The 26,000-nt window shown below is 41.7% G+C and overlaps 1 protein-coding gene across 3 annotated transcripts in view; it reads left to right on the top strand.

Annotated features, from left to right (window-relative positions):
- IFT140 (intraflagellar transport 140) overlaps positions 1-26,000 on the top strand; it is an 85,230-nt gene that overhangs the window by 15,045 nt on the left and 44,185 nt on the right. For 2 of the 3 annotated variants that reach the window (XM_077186677.1, XM_077186679.1), the window contains exons 7-19: positions 2,523-2,614; positions 3,733-3,839; positions 4,991-5,139; positions 6,780-6,854; positions 12,167-12,370; positions 12,776-12,848; positions 13,974-14,065; positions 14,863-14,990; positions 16,499-16,616; positions 17,043-17,170; positions 21,506-21,653; positions 23,255-23,386; positions 25,624-25,820. In XM_077186677.1, coding sequence (XP_077042792.1) covers positions 2,523-2,614; positions 3,733-3,839; positions 4,991-5,139; positions 6,780-6,854; positions 12,167-12,370; positions 12,776-12,848; positions 13,974-14,065; positions 14,863-14,990; positions 16,499-16,616; positions 17,043-17,170; positions 21,506-21,653; positions 23,255-23,386; positions 25,624-25,820 — 1,643 coding nt within the window. The remainder of the gene's footprint in view (positions 1-2,522; positions 2,615-3,732; positions 3,840-4,990; positions 5,140-6,779; positions 6,855-12,166; positions 12,371-12,775; positions 12,849-13,973; positions 14,066-14,862; positions 14,991-16,498; positions 16,617-17,042; positions 17,171-21,505; positions 21,654-23,254; positions 23,387-25,623; positions 25,821-26,000) is intronic. The other variant, XM_077186678.1, reaches the window with a different exon arrangement.

Genomic DNA, 26,000 nt, shown 5'->3' with positions numbered 1-26,000 from the left:
TTCTCTGAGACACTATGGGATATGGTGCTGAAAGGAAAGCAGCAGAACACAGAACTGACGTATGTTGAATGGCAGCACTAATGGGGAGACTGTGGGCAGGGGACAGGGAAGGCCCCTAGTCCAGCCAAAGGGAGCCCAGCCGAGCCCAGTCCAGCCAAGCCCATTCCAGCTAAGCCAGGCCAAAAGGAGTGAAGCAGAATTTCAGGGAAGTGGCAGCAACCTGTAGGATCAACCCCCAGTATGGCAGAGCGGTAGACGCAGTGGTGCAGGCACTTGTGTGGAACTGAGCCTAGCAGGGCATCCATCTTGGATGACCCAGTTTTTGGGAGGGTCTGTTTGCCATTGTTTTTTGTTGTCTTGGTCTGGGAGGGGCAGGGAGCCTCTTGCCAAACTGCCTTTGTTTGTGACAATTTGTGAGAGCCTGGGGAAGTCATGTGGACACAACCTTTGGGGAGCATCCTCCATTTTGGTTTTGGTCCCAGCAGCCACATAAAACTAATTTTTTGTGGCTGAAACACCTTCTGGTTTTGGATAATTTTTTAAATTCATATTGCTGTTTCTTATTCCATTGCTTTTTGCTTTCAGTAAATTATCTCAATCCATACTCTCTGCATGTCTCCCTCCTTTACCGGAAGGGGCAGGAGAAGGGCCATGGCTTATTTGGCATTTAATTTTTTGCTGGTGTTAAGCCACCACATTTAATTGGTGCCCAAGGTAAGGCTCAAGAGGATTGAGATAACTTTGATCTAAGCATTTGTGTTTTAGGTAGAGAGCTCCCTGGTTCTAGTGTTGCTCGGTCTGTTCATGTGGGTATGATACCTAACCCTGCATATACTCCCGTATATGTGCTATGTATCCACCACAGTGATCTGTTTCACAGTGACCTGGGAAGCATGCCCTCATTGATATGTCTAATAGGTTTCCTCTGTCCAGTGTACACCATGTTAAGATTTAGGACAGAGATTTCTAGGGAAGTTGTCCAGAAACATGTCCTGGGATGGATATTGATTAGTGGTGTGGCATGTAGGAGAAAATGGGCCAGCTTTTGAAAGAGTACTCTACTCCTGGTTCGGAAGTTCACCCCTGAACAACTACAGGGCCCTGATAAAGTGTTTGAAAGAGAATTGCTGTGGCAGTTCCAGAGAGGTGCAAAGTTATGGAATGTGCTGGACCGTGGCTACTATTTATTGGACACTGCTTGTTTTTATGCAGCACCCTCAGAGGGAGGAGGAGGAAAGCAAAGCAACAGGCATTATGGCCATTCAAACTGCAGCTTACCCACAAGAGCAACCTGTGCTAAGAGCAGTTGCCTGTATTCAGAAGAAGAAATCCAAGACCAAATCAGTTCATGTAGTGAGTGATGAAAAGGAAGCAGGGCCCTCACAACAGGAGGAAGAGACAGGGCCAGAGATAATCACCCAAACCCTATCCCTGAGTGAGCTGCGAGACATGCAAAAAGATTTCTCACTCCAGTCAGGTGAGCCCCTGGTGACCTGGGTGCTCTTATACTGGGCTATCATGGCCCGTGATATGAAATTAGATGGTAGTGACACTTTGCAACTGGGATGCAAGTATTGACCACAGGATTGGGAAAGGACCAGAAACTCTCAGCCTCTGGATGCAACTCCTGTCAAATGTGAGGGAAAGGTTTCCTTGGAAAGATGACCTTTTAGTGCACTGAGACAAGTGGAACACTATGGAGCAAGGTATCTGGTATACCTAAGAGAATTAGCTGTGCTGGAGATAATATTTTTAAATAATGAGCAATTCCTTACTAATCCAGACAATACCCAGTGTTCGCAAAACATATAGAAGACATTCTTACTGAGTGTGTTGATGTGATATGCCAACTCATTGGGAGTGATGTCATGGAAAGAAGGAGAACAAAATGTGGACTATTTGGTTACGAAACCTCAGATATATGAAGAAACTATCTCCACCCCATTATGGGCCCATGTCTCCTCAGTGGAAAGACTGACAGAGGATCTCCAGAAATTAAAAGAGGAAATTAAAGAGAAAATGTCTCACACCCTGCCCTGTGCTATTACAAAATGCTGCTTGTAGGTAGACCCCAAACCTTCACTTTTCTAAGATGTTTTTTTTCTTTTTATCCAAGACAGAAAAACACTGGACAGATGTGTATTACAGCAGTGTCCACTTCTTATTGATCATTACTTACATTTGACTAGAAGTAAGATCTGGAATTTCACATTTCAAAGGAATCTTTATTAAATTCTAAGAGAAGTTCTAGTGCAAGAGTAAAATACTGCTCCTTATCTACTTAATTAACCCATTCCGAGGTTTCTTTTATTAAATTTATACATTGCAGTCTTGATGCATTTTATGGTGATCATTGTCAGAATCATCTGAATTCACTGTCTGAATATGTCTGAATTGACAGATAGGTCTAGGTATTTTCATATTTTTACTGTTTAGCCCAACTGTGCAGTTCAGATGCTCAGTGTCCTTCAGTGTGCTCCTCTGACCTTCTGTAAATGTATTTATTTGCTAATGGTTAACAGGTGAAGTTGAGTGGGAAGACTGGTCATTCTGCAGACATGATTCTAGTAGACCATAGCCTGGTTGTTACAGCACTAGGTGAGACAGTCATCAGGTAAGAATGAAAGTTGTTCTGGCTGCCCCTGAGAAGGGCCAGCTAAAAGGTACAGTCTGCAATGAACTGAGTATTTTGCTGAAATGTTGGTTGGGTTTTTTTTACCAATAATGAAAAAATCCCCTATTTTGTTTGTAAAAATAAGTAGAGAAATTAAATGAATTTTGTTTTTCTCAAGGACAGAAACTAATTTGGTATGGCTTGCTTTCTCTCTAGGTATTTTATTTTGTCAGGCAGTCCTACCTATTCTGTTCCTTCCTTGAGTGCTGTTACTGGTTTATTCTGAAAATAAATCCAGTTGGGGGTTTTGCATGAAAATGCAGCCCCTTTGCCATTCTTCCCTATGTTACTTTCTGATCCTTAGGCTACTCATGGCATCAGCAACCAGAAAGAAATTGCTTACTTTTCAGGACATTTATTTTACTGTGATATAAGACAAGTATTTCAATTACTTATTTCCCTAATCCTTCAAAGTATGTTGCTTTGCCATACTGTTATGTCACTGTGTTCTGTAGTTTTACCTTTTTTGCAATCTTTTCTACCTTGTCTTTACTATGACTTGCTCCACCTGTTCTTCTAACCTTTGGGAGGGTGGGAGTGTTCCATTAATATCAGTATTTCCCTTTGTTGAGCCTCTGTCTGCTACTATCAGACAGAATCATTTGTTCATTTTGTGAGACTGCAATAAAGACCAAGTATCAAGAAGGAATAGCTTCATGGCAGTATTTAGTTGTAGAAAATAAATCTGGAATCCAAAGGACTACTGACTAACCCAGGAATATTCTTAAAATAGAGGACAAGCATAATTAGGGAGGAAGAAAATTGCAACTGGCCCTCACTTCTTTCATTTTTTTTAAAGCTGCACTTGCTTCTGACTTCTTTCTTCATAGGAGAATATCCCAAAACATGCTGCAGATTAAAAACTCAAAGGAAAAGGAGGAGATTGTTAAGAAATTCACACTCCCCAGGCAGCTTCTGACAATTTAATTTTAAAAATTAAATGATCTAGGTATTGTGGAAATAGTAAGTTAATGCCGTGTACAGCATCCTATTGACTGGGTTTGGCAAGACACTTGGAATGAAAAGCATTTTTAACACTCTTGTTTTGTGTGCCTTAGGTTCTGGGATTTGGATCAAGATGAGAACTATGTGCTCTCCCTAGATATGCAATTTGGCTTTGAGGGGGGAGAATGTATTAACTGTGTCTCTTACTGCAGTGCTAAAGGTGAGAAATAACGTGGCAGCTGTGATCTCTGGTGCCAAACCTTGTCAAAGCTCAGCCTTCCATGCCCTGTAATAATTTCAGTATGTTTGTCTTGTGACTGAGGATCTCAGTGGTAGTATGTGATGCTGAAGATTTTAGTTTGGATCGGAAATATGCCTTGAAAGGTGCAGGGAAATAATTCCATACTCAACTACACTTAGACTCACTGTGGAGCTGTCTTGTGGCATATGAACTGGATTCCCTCTGACACGAGTACCCCTGGAGTGCACCTAATGAACTCCAACATGTTTTGGGCATTTCAGTCTACAAGCCTGCACTACAGCTAATGCAAAATAGAGCTTAGTGACATGTTTTGTGTATATGCTTGGTCCTTACAACAGATCCTTTCTACAGACCTGCTCCTGGGCACTACCTCGTTGGCTAGTGTAGGCACAGCTGATATCTGCTGCAGTGGTTTTCAGTGGTTGGTTGCCCAAAGTGACTACAAAACTAGCTATTTAAAAATAAACACAAGCCATTGGAGGAATGGCTGAGACTGGGGGATGCATGTATGGAGCAGCTTCCTCATGAGGGGCGGATCCGACCTCTGGTTTTTGTGAGCAGTGACAGGACCCAAGGGAGCAGCTGTAGCTGTGTCCAGCCAGGGAGGGTTAGACTGCATATCAAAAGTTTCTCCCCCCAGAGGGTGGTCAGGCACTGAGCAGGAAGTGGGGATAACCCCAAGGCTGCCAGAGGTAAAGAAGTGTTTGGACAACACTCTCAGGCACATATTGGGATTCCTGGGACTGTCCTGTGCAGGGCCAGGAGCTGGATTGGATGACCCTTGGGGATTCTTCCAGCTCAGGATATTCAATAGTTCTATATTCTAAGAAAAGTTTAAAATGAAGTAATTTCTGATGCATTTAAAAAATCACTTCATCTGGTAGCTTAGAAGATGCACCTTACCATGTGGAACTTCTCCCATTGGTTCTTCAGAAAAGTTCTCCAGTACAGGACTAGGATGTTGATTTGCAGTGAGGAGACAAATGCTGGTGCTAGAAAGTGGCTTCTCAGTACCCAAGAACAAGAGCTTGCTGCCTGTTACATTGTGTAATGTGGATTTGTTTTTCTGAAGCCCAAGATGAAATGCCTGAAATGTTTGTGAATGGCAGGTATCTTGGCAGCTGGAACTAGCAAGGGGAGAGTAGCAATGTGGAAGAAAGCAGCAGGATCTCATCAGAGCATATGGGCTTCGGAGGGCAAGGAGAAGTGGAAGTTCCAGGCATCTACAGAACTTGAAGGAAATGTCACTCAGATAAAGGTAAAAAAAGGAAAGAGCCTCCTTGAATGTTAGTGGACTTCACAACCTTAGATGAAAAGACCATCTTTGTGAAACCAGTGAACGTGATCTCTATCATATGGGTATGTGTTCCAGCAGAGGCTGGTCCTCCTTCAGAAGTAGGAGGAAAACCCCTGAGAATCAAGTAACTTTTAAAATTGAATGGGCCGAAATACTCCCTGTTTGTAGCTAGTTTCTCCATCATATGGCTTGCTAGCAAAACCTTTGGATTCAGCTCCCTGAAATTATTTTCTGGGAAAAAAAGGATTATCAGGAATGTCAATTTTACTTTAATTTATTAAAAAGGCAAAAAAAATCTAACTAAATGAATGATTTTATTAGTTAATATTTTTTTTTTCTATTTGTCTCTTTCTCAGTGTAAAGTTTCATCTCACTGGTAGTTGTAAAAATAAAAATATATATTTACAACCAAATATTCTTTGGTGAGATGTGCCATCTAGAAAGGAATGCTATATATTTTAACATCTTGTCTGTTAAATGTCGGGATGCAGCATTTTTATTTATTTGGAATATTTTGTCACAATGAGGTTAATCATTGTCAAAATGCCTAATAGCATTTTGATATGCACAAAAGAGAAATGGTAAGTGTAACAATCATAAATTTAAATTTAAAAAGTTTTATATTAATGAACAGCTTTTTTAGCATTCTGCTAAAAAGGCAAAGCATGTGCTTTAGGTTCTCCAACATCTTTGGTTGTTGGGTTTTATACCATATTATTAGGTTTTTTCAATTTTTGGGTGTTTCTGTTATACTTTACATCAATCTGTTGCTGTGCTTCATATGTGAGAACAATCCCCATTATTTTTATAAGGAAAGAAAATCAAATATATCTGGTGACTTTCAAGAGAAAGTAATTTTATATTTGCTATTATTCTGTTTTCTCATAAGAGTGGAAAGTATTTTAAAAGCAATGGTAATTGCTTGCTCTGTGTTGGTGTAAGAGTGAGGGTCTGTAATACCATCCTACTTACAAAGTTAAAACAGAAGTGCTGTGAAAATGGAGAATCCAAGTGTTTTATTAACAAGCTTCAGTAACGAAAGATCCAGGATATAGGAAATAAAGTGTGTCGTAAGTATCTCATACATCTCCTAATAGATACAGGTGATTGTGTCAGCTTTCCCATTCAAGCCTTTTCCAGGTAACAGGATATGGAGCACTGTCCAAAAATAGCACATCCCCTGCAGCCCCCGTAACTACACCAAAGGGGAAATTGGTCATTGGGCTTTTTTATTGTTTTTTGTTTGTTCTGGTTTTTTGGGGTTTTTTTCCTAGTAAAGAACTGTTATTCCTTTTCCTATATTTTTTTCTTGGAAGCTCTGTATTTTTGAAGTTATAATAATTTGGAGGGAGGGGGCCAGCTTTCCATTCCAGGAAGGTTCCTGCCTTCCTTGGCAAACACATCTCTTTTAAACCAGGACATTAATTGGTGATCAATGTGGGGCTCAAGGGCATTGAGAGGAAAGGGTGAAAAGAGAATACTAATTCTTGAGTAACCCATTTGTGTACTGGATGTAGAAACCTTGTTGGGCAGCACCGTGTGGTCTAGCCTACCCTGGTTTAGTAGGCATATGATCATGGCTATGTTTTTCCTGTTTGCAGGTCATTTATTCAAACATGGGTCCTATAACTAAGACCATTGTAGCTGTTACCCTGTTTGTAGAATGGTTCAATAAGGTGAGGAATTCAGTGCTCGTAAACTTCTTCTGAAATGTAGGCACAAGGCTATATAACTATCACACATGAAGTCTGTATCTTTGGGGTTTCCTTAATAATGCTACCTATTGAGAGGAAGCAACACAGGAGGGAGTTTTCTCCCAACCCTTCACCCACTTCTTTGGGCCTACAACAACAGCTTCTGAAGAGTTAAATTTCCCTTAGAAGTTAAAGATATTTTTTTTTAATGTTTTTATTCAGTGAGGTCCATTCACCATTCAGAGACAGAGTGAGGTTACCTTGTGTAGCTGCCTCAAAACCTGCCACAGAGGTCGGGGACACTGCCCAGCAAAACCACTGCAGTCAGAGGGAAAGGTGGATAGCACAGTAGTGAAACAAACTGATGTTACAAATGTCCAGGTTCCAGCTAAACCACAGGGGCAGCCACAGCCAGCAGCAGCAGTCGGCCCTTTGCAATGAGGAAGGATAAGCCAATTGGTGTGCCCAGCTCATGATGATGCAGAACCAGGGCCCTCAAAGCCAGCAGAGGAGCCTGAGATCGTCACTGAGTCCCTGTTGCTTGACAGTCTCTGCAGTCTGTGAAAAGACATTACGTGATTAGGGGGCGAGGCTTTTTTGGCTTGGTTGATTCAAGTTTGGGACTTTACATGTACAGGCATGCAACTTGATGGTACCAAAGCAAGACTTTTGGGACCCTTGGCCCAGGGTGTGGCCATTGAGCAGGCGTTCGTGAGGGAGTCAGGACCCCTTTCTTTCTGGGAGTGGCTTCTAGCAAATGTAAGGTTTGTTCACAGGGACAGACTGCAGGAGCACCATCATAAAAAGCCATGCAAGACCATGGAGGAAGGATCCAATGCCTGGACAACAGGATAATGACCCTAACGAGGTCAGGTGCACAGTGCAAATGTGGTGGAGTCTGGCACATCAGGGGCCATCTGAATACTCCAGTTTAATGCCAAACACGCATCTCAGGGGCAACCAAGAGACAATGGGCTCTGTAGCAAGCAAATTTAGGAATTACGAGAGTAGGGTCCAAGGCCTGATGCAGACCCACATCTCTGCTGTAGAGACATTGGTTGAGAGTCTCAAGGATGATAATAAAAAACTCAGGGAGAGATGTTTATCTGTAGCACCAGTGCAAATCAGAGTCCTTGAAGTCATAGTCAGGCGCCCTCCAGACAGAGAGAGCGGGTATGCCTCACAAACTGACTTAAGATATTTCCTACTCAGCCATGAAGAAGACATGAGATGGTGGCACAGGAAACCTACCTGTGTCCTGGCACCCTGAATACAAGAACTGAAGGAGAAAAGAAAAGGGAAGTCAGTGAGAGTGAGTGCAGTGCCAATTTCCCATGGGCAAGTATCTGACCCGCTGGAAGGTACCTCCCATATGTATTCACAAGAACTAGTATTAGAGGGGTCCTGCCTCTAGCCAGGTAGGGGCACCAGGGGACCACTATGTCTACTGGACTGTGTGGATATGATGGCCTGGCACGCGAAACCCACAAGAGTACAAGGCTTTAGTTGACACTGGTGCTCGCTGGTGCTCAATGTATATTAATGCCACCAGGATGTGTGGGGTCAGAAACAGTCTCCATTTCTGATGTTACAGGGGGTTCTCAAGAGCTGAGGTTGTTGGAAGCTGAAGTGAGCTTGACTGGGAAGGACTGGCTGAAGCACCCCACTGTAACTGACCCAGATAACCCACGTATTTTGGGCATTGACTACATTAAGAACAGATACTTTAAAGACCGAAGAGGACATTGATGGGCTTTTGGAATTGCTGCTGTGGAGACGGAAAGAACAAAGTGGCTAAACACCTTGCCTGGACTCAGAAAATTCTTCTGTGGTTAGGACTTTTGAAGGTAGAAGAAAAGCAAGTACCGATTGCCACCTCAACAGTGCATCACCGGCAGTATCAAAAAATCAAGATGCCATGATCCCCATTCACAAGATGATCCATGAGCTGGAGAGCCAAGGAGTGTTCAGCAAGGCCCACTTGCGCTTTGGCTTCATTAGGCCTGTGTGGAAGTCTGATGGAGAATGGAGATTGACAGTGGACTATCATGGCATGAATGAAGTTACACCATCACTGAGTGTTGCTGTGCTGGTCATGCTGGAGCTCCAGTATGAGCTGGAGTCCAAGGCAGCAAAGTGGTACACCACTATTGACATTGCTAAAGCATTTTTCTTCATTTCTCTGGCAGCAGAGGGCAGGCCTCAGTTTGTCTTCACCTGGAGGGGTGTGCAGTACACCTGGAACTGACTGCCCCAGAGGTGGAAACACAGCCCCATCATCTGCCATGGACTGATCCAGGCTGCACTGGAGAAGGATGAGACTCCTGAACATCTGCAATACATTGATGACATCATCACGTGTGGGAGCAAGGCAGCAGAATTCTTTGAGAAAGGAGAAAAGATCATCCAGATTCTCCTGAAAGCTGATTTTGTCATCCAAAAGACTAAGGTCAAAGGACCTGCTTGAGAGATCCAGTTCCTAGGGATGAAGTAACAAGATGGACAGCGTGATACCCACCGAGGTCATCAACAAGATCACAGCAATGTCTCCGCTGACCAGCAAGAAGGAAACACAAGCTTTCCTAGGTGGCATAAGTTTCTGCAGAGTTCACATCCTGGGGTACAGTCAGTTAGTGAGCCCTCTTTACCCGGTAACCTGCAAGAAGAACAATTTCCACTGGGGCCCTGAACAGCAGCAAGCCTTTGCCCAGATCAAGCAGGAAATCGCTCATGCAGTTGCCCTTGGCCCAGTCAGCATGGGACCAGAGGTGAAGAATGTGCTCTACTCTGCAGCCAGGAGCCATGGCTTGTCCTGGAGCCTTTGGCAGAAGGTGCCTGGGGAGACTCTGGGCCAGCCACTGGGATTCTGAAGCCAAAGTTACAAGGGGTCCAAAGCCAACTACACTCCAAGAGAGGAGATCCTGTTAGCCTGTGAAGGAGTTCAGATTGCCTCAGAGATGATTGGGACAGAGGCACAACTTCTGGTACCCTGACTGCCAGCGCTGACTGGTAGATGTTAAAATGAAAGGTTCCCTCTACCTGTCATGCCACTGATGCTACGTGAAGTGGATTGCCTTGATTACACAGCGCGCCTGTATTGGAAACCCAGATCACCCTGGGATCTTGGAAATAATTATGAATTGGCCTCAAGGTGAGGATTTTGTTCTGACAGATGAAGAGCAGGAACAGGTGATGTAAGCCGAGGAAACTCCACCATACAATCAACTGCCGACTAAGAAACATGCTACACTCTTTTCAGTAATGATTCCTGTCACATTGTAGGAATGAACTGAAAATGGAGCCCCATGTGACAAGTTACAGAAGGTACCAAAGGAGAAGGTAGGTCAAGCCAGTTTGTGCAACTCAAAGGTGTCCAGTTGGCCTTGGACATTGCTGAATGAGAGAAGTAGCCAAAGAATTACTTTTATACTGACTTTTGGGGATTGACATATGCTCCAGGGGGGTGGGTGGACAGATGGAAAAAGACCAACTGGCAGTGTAGAGGAAAACCAGTCAGGACTTGCTGAAGAATGGCAAGACATTGCCATTTGAATGGAGAAGCCACCTGTCAAAGTGTGTCATGTGGATGCCCATGTCCCCAAATGTCAGGCTAATGAGGAGGTGGAAAATGAACAGGTGAATCAGGCTGCAAAAATTGAGGTGTCACAGATAGATTTGGACTCGCAACACAAGGGAGAGCTGTTCCTAGCTCGATGGGACCATGATGCCTCAGGCTGTCAGGGCAGAGGTGCTACCTATAAGGGGGCATGAGACTGAGAGGTGGATCTAACTGTGGACAGCATCTCCCAGGTAATCCATGGTAGTGAAATGTGCACTGCCATCAAACAGGCCAAGCAGGTGAAGCCCCTATGGTATGGTAGGTGGTCGTCCAATATAAGTATGGGGGGGGCAGAACGATTACATCACACTGCCTCAAACCTGCCAGGGCAAGAGCTACATGCTCACAATGGTAGAAGCCACCACTGGATGGTTGGAAACCTACGCTATGCCTCACACTACTGCCTGGAACACCATCCTGGGCCTTGAAAAGCAGGTCCTTTGGAAGCATGGTACCACTGAGAGGATTGAGTCAGACAATGGGACTCATTTCAAGAACATTTTATTAAACACCTGGGCTAGAGAACATGGTATTTAGTGAGCATTCCACATTCCTTACCATGCACCAGCTGCTGGGGAAATTGAGCAGTGCAATGGACTACTAAAAACAACATTGAAGACAACAGGAAGTAGGACCTTCAAGCAGTGGGATCTGCACTGAGCAAAGGCTACAGGGTTAGTTAACACTAATGTTCCACTAAGCAAGGTGGCCCTGCCCAATCTGAACCCCTGTGTACCGCAGATGGCGATAAGATTCTAGTGGCACATATGAGAGGTATGTTAGGAAAGACTTACTTGGATGAATTCTGCCTCAAGCAAAGACAAAGACATTTGTCAGGTTGTCTTTGCTCAGGGACGTGGTTGCACTTAGTAGGTGGTGCAGAAACATAACATATACCTCAATGGGACCTTGTTTTGGGGTGAACTGTCTGACATTGTACCTGTATCCGTATCTGCATGTATATATGTATATAATTAGGATAATGCATGAATGTCTATAGTTAAAAAGTGTAAGTTCAATGTAACATGCTTGTATGGGAAAAAAAATTGGGGTGGATAATGTTGGGGGTTAGGTTTTCTCAAAGGAATTGCTTCCCATTTGTTGTCTTCCTGAGGCCACCGTTAACCCTGGGGAGGCTCAGGGCTCACATCGGAGCATCCCCTGGAGCCATGAGGGAGCCACTGTACACCCTCTGCCTCGCCCAATGGCGCCCCCCGCTGGTTGTGGTCATATCTGCAACCAAGGGGAAATTGCTTGACTGGTGGGAAAACTTACGATTTTTTTCTTTGTTGTTTTTGGTTTGTTCTGTTTTATAGATATATATTTTCTAGTAAAGAACTGTTATTCCTTTTTCCATATTTTTTCCTGGAAGCCCTGTATTTGTGAAGTTATAATAATTTGGAGGGAGGGGGCCAGCTTTCCATTCCAGGAAGGTTCCTGCCTTCCTTGGCAGACAAATGTCTTTTAAACCAGTACACTGGATAACAAGCATAATAGTTTGAATCTGTCATATTTCCCAGTCATTCCCTGTAGTTTGTATTTAGATAGTAGGACTTTGCATATGTATGAAAATATTTATTCTGTCTTTTCCCATGTTACTTCTCTTGCAACACTGCTGTGACAATTCAAGACTAGAGATGAAATTGTGTGGTTTTTCTCTTCCCATTATGTACAGTGGGGGTCCCGAAAAAACCTGCTGGCAGTGAACAACATCAGCTCTGTGGTGATCCTCAGTGAGCAGGCCATGTTGGCCCATTTTCATCAGCAGGTGGCCGTGGTACAGGTGTCTCCCAACCTCTTCAATGTGACGATCTTCAGCACAGGAACCACTCACAGCCTTCGTGTTGACATGAATGCTAGTGGAGTCTTTGCTACTCAGGTTAATCGGTTTGGGGTTTTTTTTGTTGTTGTTATTTATTTGCCTAATCAGTTGCCTAGTTACATTTATCAAGACCAAACTTCCTAAGTCTTTAAGAAAAGTCTTTTTTTTTAACATTCAATGTAGTGTGTTATGAAGGTATTGCTGTGACAGTAGCAATGGTGCTGCAGTGGAGCTGTTTTTTTCTAAGATAGAACAAGGACTCACAGGGAAATGCTCTAGGGTGCTCACTAGAACCCAGAGAACCTCTGGGCTGCTAAAAGCCTTCCAACCCAATGTCCAGAGGAACTAGTAACTGATGGCTATTGTTGGGGAGTTCTTGCCATGTTACTGCATGAATTCCTGCATGCTTCCAAAAGGAACTAAAAGTATATATTTATTTGGTGTTTTGTTTGTTTGTTTTAGGATGCTGTGGTATTCTGGAATGGGAAGCAAGTGGCTGTCTTTGAGTGCTCAGGAGATACCTTCAGAAGTGCAGGTAGGACTTAAAACATTGGTCAGCGTCTGAATGCTTCTTTTCTTCCAATGTTATACGTTCATTCATGGTAGCTGATGCACTGTAAGCATAGAATCAAAGAACGGTTTGGGTTGGAAGGGACTTTAAAGCACATCTTGTTCCAGCCCCCCTGTCATGGGCCGGGACACCTTCTTCTAGACTGGAAAAACCCTCAGGGCTAGAGAAAGCTTTTATATGATGTAGTTAAATTACATTATAGAGGGCCTTGCACAAAACACCATGTGAGGCTAGAACTACTTCTTTTTATATTTTTTAAGTACACCATTGATTTGATCAAGAAGACCAATTTTTTCCTGCTTTTGTAGCTGTTGCTCCTGTTGCTTTTACAGATAAGACATGGCAATGACTATTGAATGCTTTTCCACTTTGCTTGAGAGAAAGTGTAATCAAAGGGTCTGGGAAAGAGGCTTTTTGTCCCAGCTCTCAAGAGAAGTTATCCTGTAAATTGCTCTGTACAGTGCCAAGTAGAGTAAATTAGGTTTTTAAATTATTAATTCTCCCCTAAATATTTCTGCCTCGAGAAATAAGTGGTGTAGAATTCCATCAATTCCATCCTAAATCTTGGGATTTGTCTTTTAAGAATCATTAAGTGTTTTCTGCTTGTCTATATTTACTGATATATTTTATAACTTTTCCATGCTGAATCATTGCTTTATTACCACCAAGGTCCTAACAGTCTACACCACTTCTGAAGTTATTGCAGAGCCACTGTTCTGACAGAGATTCTGTTATCCCCCTTCAATAGCAGTTCACTGAAGGGAAAAGTGAATTCTCTTACCAGAACCTCATACTGCACTTTTTTTTTCTTTCTTTCACTCCCTGTATCAACTCTTTGCCCTTCCTTTCTCACTTCTTTCCATGGACAGAGTGTACCAACACCTGTTTATAATGGGACCCCCAGCTTTAAAATGTAGTGGCAGTATGGAAGAAGGCTAAAACACCAAGAAGCTGGGATTCAATAGTGACTGACAGATTGAAAAAGAGATTTGGTGCAAGATAGTGGAAATTGTGTGCTATAAGTTACTTTTTTTTTTCTTTTTACAGAACATATTTATTGTAATGATGGCTTTGTTGTGATTGTTCCAGGCTCTTTCCTTTGTGACTCTCCAGTTCTGTCTGTTCACGGAGAAAATCTGTACACAGTGGAGCCGTATCGGATCCAGGTCCGCACCTGGCAGGTAAGGACTGAGAAAACCATGAAGGGATAAAAAGACCTTGTTGTTTTCAAAGATTGGTGTTAGAGCTTAGAAGTAATGTGCATGATCTTCCTAAATCTATTAACTCTTCCTTGTCATAATGCAATACTCAAAATATATTTTGAGTATTTCAGCAGAAAGGTCTTTGACATTTTGTGTTCTTTAAAAAGTCTGCCACTCTGAACGCTACTGCAGTGTAACTAATAAGTATTTATAGACTTTAAGACAATCTAAATTGCATGCAGGTTGAGATACATATACTACTTTCAGGAAGATGATCATACTGAATATTCTTACAAGATAATGAAAAATATCACTTGCACATTTTGTGTGAACCTTTGCAGCCTCTGCTAGTCTATGAGAACCAAAAAGAGCAATCTAATTATCAGAGTTCTGTGATACATAATTTTATTTAGGAAGCAAATATTATATTTTAGAATGGGTGTGATTCATCACATGAATATAATGTATTTGTTTTTACAGCTATATATTTAAGGACCTTCAGGGACTTGATACTTCTGTATGTCTTTCACTTGGTAAAGTTGTGTTACTAAAGAGGAAATTATTGCAGAAGGATGCCTTTAAATTTACACTTTTTTTGAGGTTATGTACATACCTGAAACCCAGATTGAATTTGTGTGTGTATGTTTCTCCTATTTGCTTGGAGTGATTCATCTAACAGAGAAGTTCAGCAATTTGTGACTCAACTTGGTGACAAAATAAGTCCCTTCTAGTGAGGCTGTGGCCACACAAACCTGGTGTTACACATTTCTTCCCAGGGCACAGTTAAACAGCTGCTCGTGTTCTCTGAAGCAGAGGGGAATCCATGCCTCCTGGATGTCTGTGGGAATTTCCTGGCTGTGGGAACTGATCTGGCTCACTTGAAAATCTTTGATCTCTCACGCAGGTATTAATGAGGCTTTAAAAATAATCAGTTTATAGTTAAGTGTGTATTTTGTGGGGAATCTTTAGCTGTTTTTGATATGATGAAAAGCAACAGTCCCTTTGAATCTTGAGACAATACATGCAGCTATGTGAACTGATGGCATATTTCCAAAGCAAGGGAGAAACCATGGAATTATTAGGCAAGTCATCGATTGATGAGGATGATGATTATTATTTTAAAAACAGGATACCATGAGGGATATTTGAGTGCATTTTAAAGTGTGTGGAGAATTTATGGATGATCAAGCTAAGGATGTCCCATTTCTTTTAGTATCTTGAACAAGACTTGAATCTCAAAAGAGCTGAAATAAAGCCAGGTCTTGTATTTCTTCATAAATCAGGAAACTTGTTGCAGTGAATGGAGAAAGTGAACCTAGAACTGTAGAGACTCTGTTCTTTCTCATGTTTAGGTTAAGGAGTTTACCTGACTTTGTTCAAAGGTTGCTGTACTCTCATACTGACGAGCGTGAAAAAGATACTGACATGACGTTCATTTTGAAAATGTAGCTGCTGATGACAAACATAATTTTGAAAAGCTTAAAAACCTGAAGAGTGAAACAGATTCTGTTCTTCTTTGCATGCTGTCACCAGAGGAATGCTAAAATCTAGTTAGTTGCCATCTGGAAACTACTTGGGTTGAGATCACACACATTCCCCCTGGGACAGTTTGAAGGTTATTAGATTCGAGCAGGTTGTAACTAGCATAAATATTGGATTATGATGTTTGATAGTGAGGAAAAAATAGATTTACTCATGCATGCTATGATAAATTTTTGCATTTGGTACTGAAAATACCCTTTCTCAAATTATGACACTTTAATTTCAGGGGACTGTAATTGGCTGAGAGCAAATGTTATTTTTATAGAATCAAGCATGTTTTTTTTTTATGAGATTGTATTATAGCTCTAAATTGCTGTCACTTCAAATTACTGTCACTTTTTGCTGCATTCTTTCGTTTCATGAGATTTGTCCTCTTTGTTGCTGACTGATTTCTGGGTTTGTATCTATAACAGCAATAAAATCCTTTTGAGATAATAAAATATATAAATGTGCCCTGCTAATCACATTTCTTTACTTCTGCTGCACTGTGTGCTTCCCGTACACAGAACTTTTATGTGAATGGACTCTATTCCAAATTCATGGTACTGTTCAGCTTATTTCTGTAGGAAAAGTAGGCCTCTGAATTGAGAATTATGTTCAGATGTTCTTGCTGTATAGCCATGTTTTGGGAATCCTGTAGAAACACTGACATTTATTCTTGCTGATTCATTGAGGAAAGAGTGTCTGTTAACTTAGTCCTGAAAGAAAGGCAGTGGCAGCAATCCTCTGGAGAGGAAGTGGGACACAACTGGGGCAGTTGTGTCATATAGTCAAAATATGCTTTTGAAATATGCTTAAAAGTCTTACCCATAACTTGCTAAATTGCCAGTTGCTTGCCACAATATAATTGAAGTTTATTCCTTCCCACAGAGAGGCAAAAGTGCACTGCAACAGCAAGAGTTTATCCAAGCTGCTTCCTGGCCATGGAGACATTTTGTCTGTGAAGTGCAATGCTAATGGCAGCAAAGTCAGCATCCTTGTCAGCAGGGTGAGGCACAGCTCTTCGCTCACTGTCTGGGACTTTTCTATTGGTTCATAGGCTGGTGTGGGTCGAGATTACTGAGGACGCAAGAATCACTTCTCAGAAATAAACCTACCTGGTCCAGGCAGTGTATTGAGTCATATAATGAAGTGTCGTGTCCCAGCATTATTTAAGATCTCTTAAGGCTTTGTTCTGTGTTGGAATTCAGAAAAGGAATATTTTAGTTACAAAAGCTGCTTTGTAGCATTTCAAAGAAATTTAAGGCTCGCTTGTTGGAATAGAAAACCAGAAATTTTCTGATATTTCTTAGTAAGAATGACCTCATGTGATTACTAAGAAAGAAAGCTGAGGGCATGAAGCATATGGGATAAACTTACCTAATTCTTCTTTTTGACTGCATGCTCCAGCACCCTTTGTTTTCCTTTCTTGTAGGTGGATGGGAACATTGATTCCAAGATCTGTTTCTATGATGTTGAAATGGACCAAGTTACGCTCTTTGATTTCAAGGCTGAACAGGGAGATGGTAGAGAGAACCTTTCTGCTGGACAAAGCATTGGCAAGTAAGGAGCTTTTGCTTCAAGAAGCATTAATGGTGGATTTAAGACGGAAATCTGCCCTGTGGAGACAAGCACATCCTGATTCTGACATTCCTCCATCTTGGGAAGGAGTTTGTATGAATTTAATTCTTTATTTCTAAAGAACTAATTAACACTGAATTGTATGTCCATCAAGCTGCATTCCTATCTATTCCAATAATCCGAGCTAGGGAGTGTTGTGGTTTGACATTGGCCAAACACTAGGTGCCCGCAACAGTTATTCGCTTACCCTTGTCTTTAAAGTTGGGTAGAGAGGAGGGAAGAAAAAAAAAAGGAATTAACAGAGGGTTCATGAGTTGAGATAAGGACTGGGAGAAAAACACTCTAAGGGCAAGATGGGTTTAAATTTAAAGGTATAAAGTATATTTATTATTAACAGAGTCAGAGGAGGATCATGAGAAGTAAAATAAGCCCTTAAAACAGCTCTTTTCCTGCTAGCCCTTCCCTCCTTCCCACCCTGCAGGGAGATAGGACATGGGAGTTTTGGTCAGTTTGTCACTCAAGATCTTCTTCTGTTCACTCAGGGAGAGGAGTCTTTCCTCTGCTATGCCATGGGGTCCCTCCCACAGGCAAACAGTCTTGCCAAAACTGTTGTGACATGGGTCACTTGTCCATGGGGTGCAGTCCTTGAAGGATAGGCTGCTCTAGTTTGGAAGCAAGGGCGCTCTCTCTCTCTCTCTCTCTCCCCCCCCCCCCCCCCCCCCCCCCCCAGGTCTTCTACTAGACCACAGCTTTCTCCAGCATCCACTTCCTCCAGCAGGAGCACTTTTCTTATGGGCTGTGAGTGGATTTCTGCATCCCCCGTGGACTTCATGCATTACCAGGTGACAGTTTGTTTCAGCATGGTCCTCACCATGGCTTGCAGAGGAATCTGAGCACTGATGCTTGGAGCACCTCCTCCCTCTCCTTTTCCACTGACCTTGGTGTCACCATCTTGTTCTCCCTCACGTGTCTTCACTTCCTCCTCTTCTTTGACTTGAAAAAAACCTGCTGCTTGTAGTTACCATTGTCAACAAGTTCCACTAATTCAAAGATTCTTGCAGGATCCTGCAATGCTGAGAAGTTGATCCTGTCTAGGTTGCGTGTCAGGGAATTGCTCACCATGCTTTCACTGCCAGCCGGGCAGGCCTGCCACCCTTGCAGGTGCAGTGGTGGCTGCCATGGTGCTGGTGCTGTTGAACACCTCTCTTCATGTAGGGCACTCAGAGGGGGAAGCTGCCCCTGCCTTTCTGCCTGTGGTGCGGCTGGCCAGGGGTGGCCAGGCAGGCAAGGCTTGCCTTGGGCTGTGCCAGCATGGTGGTGACCCTGGCGCCTCCCCACTCCAGGGGGAAATCTGCATGTTCTCTGTTCTGATTCTGTTCTTAAACACGTTATCACAGAGGCATTACCAACCTCTCTAATTGGGCCAGCAGCATGTCCATCTTATGGTGGAAGCTTCTAGCAGCTTCTCACAGAAGCTACCCCTGAGGTGCATGCCCTCCCCTGCAGCCAATCAGCAAGCTATGCCAAATCAACACACCCTGAAAGCAAGCTCAAAATAAACAGTAGGTAGTTCTTCAGCCAACATGCAGCTGAACCAAGGAATTCCTTGCAAAGTCAGTAAAGAAGATGAAGGAAGTGCTTATGGAGATACTGGACAAATTCATAGAAGAGAAATTCAGGGAGAGCTACTAGCACTTTGGAAGCTATATCAAGCTAGAGATCTCTGAGGAGAGGATGATTTGGTGTTGGGGGTTTTATACAGAGGTATTACATGATTAGAATCAGGATCCAGGTCTTTAAATTTAAAAAAAAATCTTGGAAAGCTACCCTTCCTTGAAGACTTTACATAATAGGGAACTGAGAAGAGGACATTTTGAAGGTCCTTTTAGGAATAAAGGTATTTTTAAAATATAATAAAAATTGAGTTTGTGTGGGTAAAAACTCTTGACTTCTCTATTTAGAGCTGATGCCTTTCTGTCCATGCAAACTGTGCTGTAGGAAGCGCATTAGAAATCCTAGCAGCACAATGCAGTGAAGTGGGAATGCTTGTGAAAGTATGGTGTAATATTAGAGTAAAAATTCCCATTTGATTTTACAATAATTTTTCTGACTGTATTTTTCTTGAGAAAAACCAGCATTGGAACAGGTGGATTGCTTTTTTAGCTACTATCTGCTATGGGTATTACAAGCAAAGAAAAGGAATTACCCTCCTTACCACTGAAAGTCAGAAGAAACTACCCAGCTCATCAAAAACTAAGGCCAATGCAAATCTGGGGCCTTATGTCCTGGTTAGTTATGGAGTAGTGTTGTCAAGAGTTAAGTGAGGAAGTTGTTTCCAAGTGCAGTATCTTGTGTAGCCCAATAGAAGCCAACCCAAGCCAGGAATGCTGTTTTACTGTTTGAGTGTTAAATACTGTCTGTATGAATAATCCATTTATCTGTGCATCCTTTTGAGGCATCTTCAAATTAGAGTGAGTCAACTCAGCAGAAAGTGATGATAATCTACACCTCTTCTGCTTCTCTTCCTGCCTCCTGAGGCAAAATCTAAACACTCCCAGGTTTTTTTACACAAATTCTTTTTTTGATTTGCAATTTACTGATTTTGAATTCCATGGCAGGGAGAGGACTTAGGCCATTTCTGCACCTCTTTGAATGTCTCTTTCAATTTGCCCTCTAGCCCTACTCCAGTCCTCCCCACAACTTCCACCTTTCAGTGGTGACAGCAAGTGAGGAAATACTTAAATGGCGTCTTTGGTTTTTCTTTTAAATAATTTGACATTTTTTCAGAAGAATGAATATTAAGCCATTGCTAAAATAGTGTGATTCTGTATGTCTGGAGTCTTGACACACTGAAGTAGTATTGAAATGCCCAAAGGAGGCAGTAGGATGCTATTATTTTAACTACTGACAGAGACTGGCTTTCCCAAGTGTTCTGGTTCAGGGCAAATTTGGGAGAGAGCCCCCAGAGGGGTTCCTCTAGAAAAGCAGATTCAATTGGCCCTTCTTCCCCACTGTTTTGGGAGAAAATACCTCCTTGGAGAAAAGTGGAAAAAACTGTTTATTAAACAATAAAACCTAAACAATATTAAACAATAAAACCCCTTGTTGCTCCAAAAGAGATGACAAACTGAGAAAGTCCCCTCCCCACGTTGCAGTTCAGCTCACACAGGCTCCTATCAGTCCCTCCGGTGCTGGAAATGTTGTGGGCTGGGCCCAGCCTGGTGGGCCACAGGTGCTAGCTGCTGGTGCTCCCCTGGGTGTTCAGTCCAGGGCAGGTTTAAACAAGGCCAAAGAAAAGGGGAAAAAGAAAAAAAAAAACCACGGTCCAGGGAACTTCTTTGCCTCAGCTAGCTAAACTAACTAAAAGCAAAGGAGAGCTCTGTCTCACTGTCTGTTCATCCACAGACAACACAGTCCAGGAGCAGGAATGTGGAGGAGTGAGTGCAGTGTCTCAAAAAAACTGCATGCTTCTTCTCTCCCCCGCTTCACTCTCTGCAACAAGTCTTAAAGGTGCAAAACTTATTATTCAGCATAAACAGAACAAGACTATTGGGGATAAAAGCATCATATATCAACCCAGGACACCAAGGCTGCAGGGGAAGTCCTTGTGCTGTTCCACAGTGCCTTAGAATTCTTGACATGCAGTAGTCAGGTGGTGGTTGATCTCTTCTCCCAGGTAACATTCAATAGGATGAGAGGAAATGGCCTCAAGTTGTGCCAGTAAAGATTTAGATTGGGTATTAGGGAAAATTTCTTCAGGTGGAATTGTCAGGCATTGGAACACGGTGGCCATGGCAATGGTGGGAACACTTCCTTCCTGGGAAGTGTTCAAAAAATGTACGAATGTGGCACTCTGGGACATGGTTTAGTGGTGAATGTGGTAGTGGTGCTGGGTGCATGGTTGGACTTGGTGATTTTAGAGGACTCTTCCAATCTTAATGAGTCCATGGTTTGAAGACAGAGCTGAGGTAACCCCTGTGTTACAGCAGCAGGCACTGAGGTAGATGCTCAAGGGTTTCTGTAGGACCTGCAATCGCAGGGCAGGCAGATTTTGAGTACCTATTTTTATAGGTGGTAGCAACTTTTTTTTCTATAGAAATGCTGTATGTCCTGTCACCACTCTTAGTGTAACACACCAAACTAGAAGTGTCATTGCCATGTGTAAAATGTTAGGAGTCAGGAAAATGTATCTGGTTAATGTTCTAATACAGAGTGTAAATAACTGAGAATGATCCCTTGGCTTTATTTACACTCATGCAATGAATGGGCTGGAATTACTTTGTCTCCCTTTCTACATTTTTTCTTGTCTCTTGGTAGGTTTGTAGTGGAGTATCCAGAGTTGCACAGTCACATCCCTGCTTGCCATTTCTGGGACCAGAGTGAACCAAGACTTTTTGTATGTGAAGCAATTCCTGAAAAAGGCCTCCAATCTCCAGACCAAAAGAAAATCCAGGCTGAGGGCACAGTATGGTCTTTTTTATTTGTTTTATCTTTTTTTACATGGAGTTCTCCCTGTCCAAGTAGTAAATCCTTTGTGCTTCATTAAAGATGTAGGAATGGGTAGTACATATTATTACATGCAAAAATGAGTAGTGACCCCTGTGTTTGCTGTCTGTGCTTGGGGCAGTCCCTCTATGGCAGCTCTATGGCTTGGGCCAAGCTTGCATACAGTGAAGAAGAAAAAAGGGGATTTCTTTAGCTGTGATAGAATTTTGGGAATGACCATAATGCAAGCTTCTATCTGGACTGCAGTTTTTCAGGTGACATTATTGGGTGGATGGATAATCTAGAAGTTTGTAATTTAAAAAATTGCTGATTTTTTTATCTTGAGTACACTTTTAGCAGCAAGAATTAACTTGATAGATTAACAGGGACACTACTGTTGAGGTGAACAGAGAAATACGCTCTTCTACCCAGTCCCTCCCATCTTCTGCTTTTCTGGAGAGATATTGTGCATTTTTATGGACTTCCCAAATTATCTGTTATGGTCTTTTTTACATTAGAAAAAAAATTCATTTTTATTCATCACCAATTATCTAATCAAAGATTTCTTTCATCATACAAACAATTCTTCCTTTCTTCCTCTGCTATTCTACTTGTAGTGCTCCTTACCACTTTGTACAGAACTGCCTATCCTGCATAAACATTGCATTGGTTTGACACATCCATTTTAATCTCAAGTTTTTTAATTGTGCCTTATTTTAACTAATCTTATAAAATTAGGTATAGAAAGCTCTTTTTGTCTTTTGTTGGTTAAAATGACCCTAGAAGAATCATGAAAAGATCAAAGTAAAAAGGAGAAATGGGATAGGGATATGGATGTCTCAAAAGGCCTGGCTAGGGTCTTCTAGCAAAGAGAAGAACAATTGAACCTAATATTACTCAAGTAAAAAACTTTAAAATGCTTGGCTTCTAAGTAAAGTTGAAAAAAAGATATAAAAGGAATGCAACTTCTTGCCCCTTATTCAACAAAACATTTTACTGTCTGCTTATGCCTTAGTAAATGACAAGTCTGATTAACTTCTGCTGGAAATAAATGTTATTTTAACTTGACTCAGGTCAATACTTAAACTGTTAGAGGAACTATTTTTGCATGGATGATATATTTCCTGGGAACTCAAAGCAGTCAGTGAGCTGATAAACTTACAATGGGAATAATATAATGTTTAAAAAAAAAAAAGTTTTTAAGGCCCCTTCCAACCCCAACCATTCTGTGATTCTCTTATTCTGTGATTCTGTTTCTTTGCCCTGAGCCAGATCTCTCAGAGAGATGCCTGAAGCAGCCATCTGTGCCAGGGGCATTTCTCTTTCTGGTGGGTGAAGCTGGTTGCAGAGGCAGAGGTGGAGGTCCCTGTGCAGGAGGAGCAGTCTGGAATGCAGAGCGAGGTGCTGGCTGCTTGCTGCAGGGAGGAAGAGTGTGGATCTGCCCTCCCAGCAGCTGTGTGTCTGAATGTAGAGGTCATACTATTCTCAAGAGAAGCTTTTGCCAAGTGAATATGGAAAATAAAAACAAAAAGAAGGATATTGCAGCATAAAAATAAAATAGTGCTTCACTTCCCTTTCCAGATGGATGTTTGGATTATATCATTCTTCAGCACTGAAGAGCATGGCCTTTTGCTGCAGGACAGCTTTCCATTGCCTTCATCCTACCAGCTTCTTCTCGGCATAGAGGTGCCACATTATTACTTTGCAAAAAAGGTGAGGTAATCTCTTAAGAATTCTTTCCCTTCCCAAAAATTCAGACTTTCCACTGTACAGGGATCAAATTTAACCAAATTGAGTCTGGGGTAGGTAGAGCTATTCCAATGGCAGGGGATGCATCACATGTAGAAATGGCATAAAGATAATTCTGATGCAGATGAACTTAACAGAATTGTGGAATTTGTAGTGAGATGGTTTTTTATGGGTATTGTAAACTGAATGTGATGTAAAGTGTACAAGAAACAGGAATTACCAGGTAATGCAATTGAAAAAGGGATGTGGAAAAAAACTCTGCTTTATCTAGTCACTGTTTTTATTGCAAGTACAAGAGGGGTGTGTGTGTGAGATTTATTTAGGCCATATGACAGGACATATCATACTGGCTTTGGCAGAAGCATCCTACTTCCTTGCAGGAATACCTAAGAGAGCAAGAATAGTCATCTTGCACCATCAACAAGTGCCTGTGTGCTGCAAATGCCAAGAATGCAGGCTCAATTCTAAAACTTGATTTCAATCCAAAATTGTTTGCATCTCAGGTAAATAATACCCTACATAATTCCATGCATACTAGGTGAGCTGCAGCCTTTCACCTACAAATTGGTTTCTGGTGAAGTTCTGACCTGAGTTTCCTGGTGCTTCTTAGGATGAGGATTTGCTCTGTTCCTGTCTTGTAGGGGGAGTCCAACAGAGCCCATTTACTATACTAATGTATTTAGTTTTGTAAAATCTACGGGAAATTAATATTAAGGAGATTTTCTAATCTCTACTTGTGTAGTTTGGGAGCACTGTTAAGACAGGGAGAATGTATCTACTTAGTATGTTCAGATTCAGAACAGCACTTTGCAATTGATTTTCTTCAAAGCACTGTCTGTTGTCAATCTTCCTGTGCAGACTGAGCTTTTAGTGTTATACTGTGTTTTACTTTCCTTTTTCCTTTAAATTGAAGGATCAAATGTGGTATGCTGCATTTTCCAATCTTTCTTTTTAACATTTCTCCATCGTGTCTCATGCTATTTTACTTTGATATTGTTTCTTTTTTTTTTTGACTTTGTATGGATTGTTGCTGCCATTAGTTGTGTTTTCGAAGGGGATGTATCTATAAACCTGTAAGTATCTGCATTGCTTTGGTGCTCTTCCTTCATCCTCTGCTCCTCTCTTGCTTCCATTTTCTTGGTAGGTGGTTGTCTCTTTCTGATGATGTCACTTTTTACATCACTTGTATTCATTTGGGAAACCTAATTTAGTAAAAGAGCAGAGTCTGCTGTAAATACAGTAAATCAAGTTGATACAACAAGCCTTGTTGACCAGGTTTCATTCCAGGGTTTCTCCTTGTTCACCATAATGTCTTTACTGTCCTGGTTCCAGAAATTCCTCAAGTTCTAGTCAAACAGATTTGCGCTTTTGATTTCTGTCTTTTACTTTACCCAGCACTTCCATTGTATTATAATATAATACAACTTTTATTAGCTTCTGTATACCTTAAAATTTTGTTATCTTATGTAACTATCTGATTAGGGTAGAGTGTACATGGACTGTGGCATCCTTCATGACTCAGATGATCTTCCTCTGTGCCTGGCTTGGGAAAGTTTCCTTGTTACATTCCAGACAGATCATTTGACATTGAGGATTGAGACTTTATTGGTTTTCTGCATAATGATTGAATTGCTTTGAGTTGCCTTTCAGTGGGTGGGGAAAGTACCCCTGAAGCTTTAGAACTGCCAATTGTAAGGGGAAGGGTTTGAACCTAAAGTTCAGTATTCATAAGATTTACATGAAGGCAAGGATAGAAGAATTTGGTCTGTATAGTTAACTTTCAGAACAGCAGACTAATATTTGAGAAGAGACTAAACTTGGAGAGAGATGCTTATCTGAAATCTTCAGAAATTTGGGAACTTAACAGTTGCTATTTATAATAGTAGTAATATTAATATACATGTTTCTATATATAAAAATAATAATGAATGGAGGTTACCTTTCTGTGGTATATTACCAGTCTCCAGTGTCACTAACATGCTGTGATTGTTCCCTGCAATATGCTAATCTCTTCTATGATATTCCATATTTTGTGGCATTTTCTAGAAAGCTCTGAAACTTCCCAACTATTGATGCTATTGATTATGGTCCTGCAGATATAAAAAAACTTAGACTGCAGTGGGAATAATGCAATTAATTCCATGTACAAAGGAGTAAGTTTCAACGTGCTTGATACGTATGTGACAACCTTCTCTTTTTAGCTGGGAGAAGCTGAGAAGGGAGCATCAGAGTCTGGCTCAGGAACAGACTCTCAGATGGCTGCAAGAAGACCCATGAGAGATTTCACTGGATTGGGAGACTGTGATAAGACCACCCAGGATGCCATGCTGAACTTCAGCTACTATCTCACTGCTGGAGACATGGATGAGGCCTTCAAATCCATCAAGCTGATAAAAAGGTATCAGAACTATTTGCATCTATTTCTTCATGGGTGCAGTTTATTTTTGTTAAAAGTTTGTATGAAGTGTAAATCCTCCTAGATTCTCCTTACCTTTTCCCTCTCTGATTTCATTCTCCCTTTCATTTTTAACCAGATGAAACATCTTTATCTCACAGAAATTCTAAGCATTCTCTGCTC

The sequence above is a fragment of the Agelaius phoeniceus genome, chromosome 16, assembly GCF_051311805.1.
Source record: "Agelaius phoeniceus isolate bAgePho1 chromosome 16, bAgePho1.hap1, whole genome shotgun sequence".
Lineage (NCBI taxonomy): Eukaryota > Metazoa > Chordata > Aves > Passeriformes > Icteridae > Agelaius > Agelaius phoeniceus.
The sequence above is the reverse complement of the archived record's forward strand: the minus strand, read 5'-3'. Positions and strand labels throughout refer to the sequence as shown.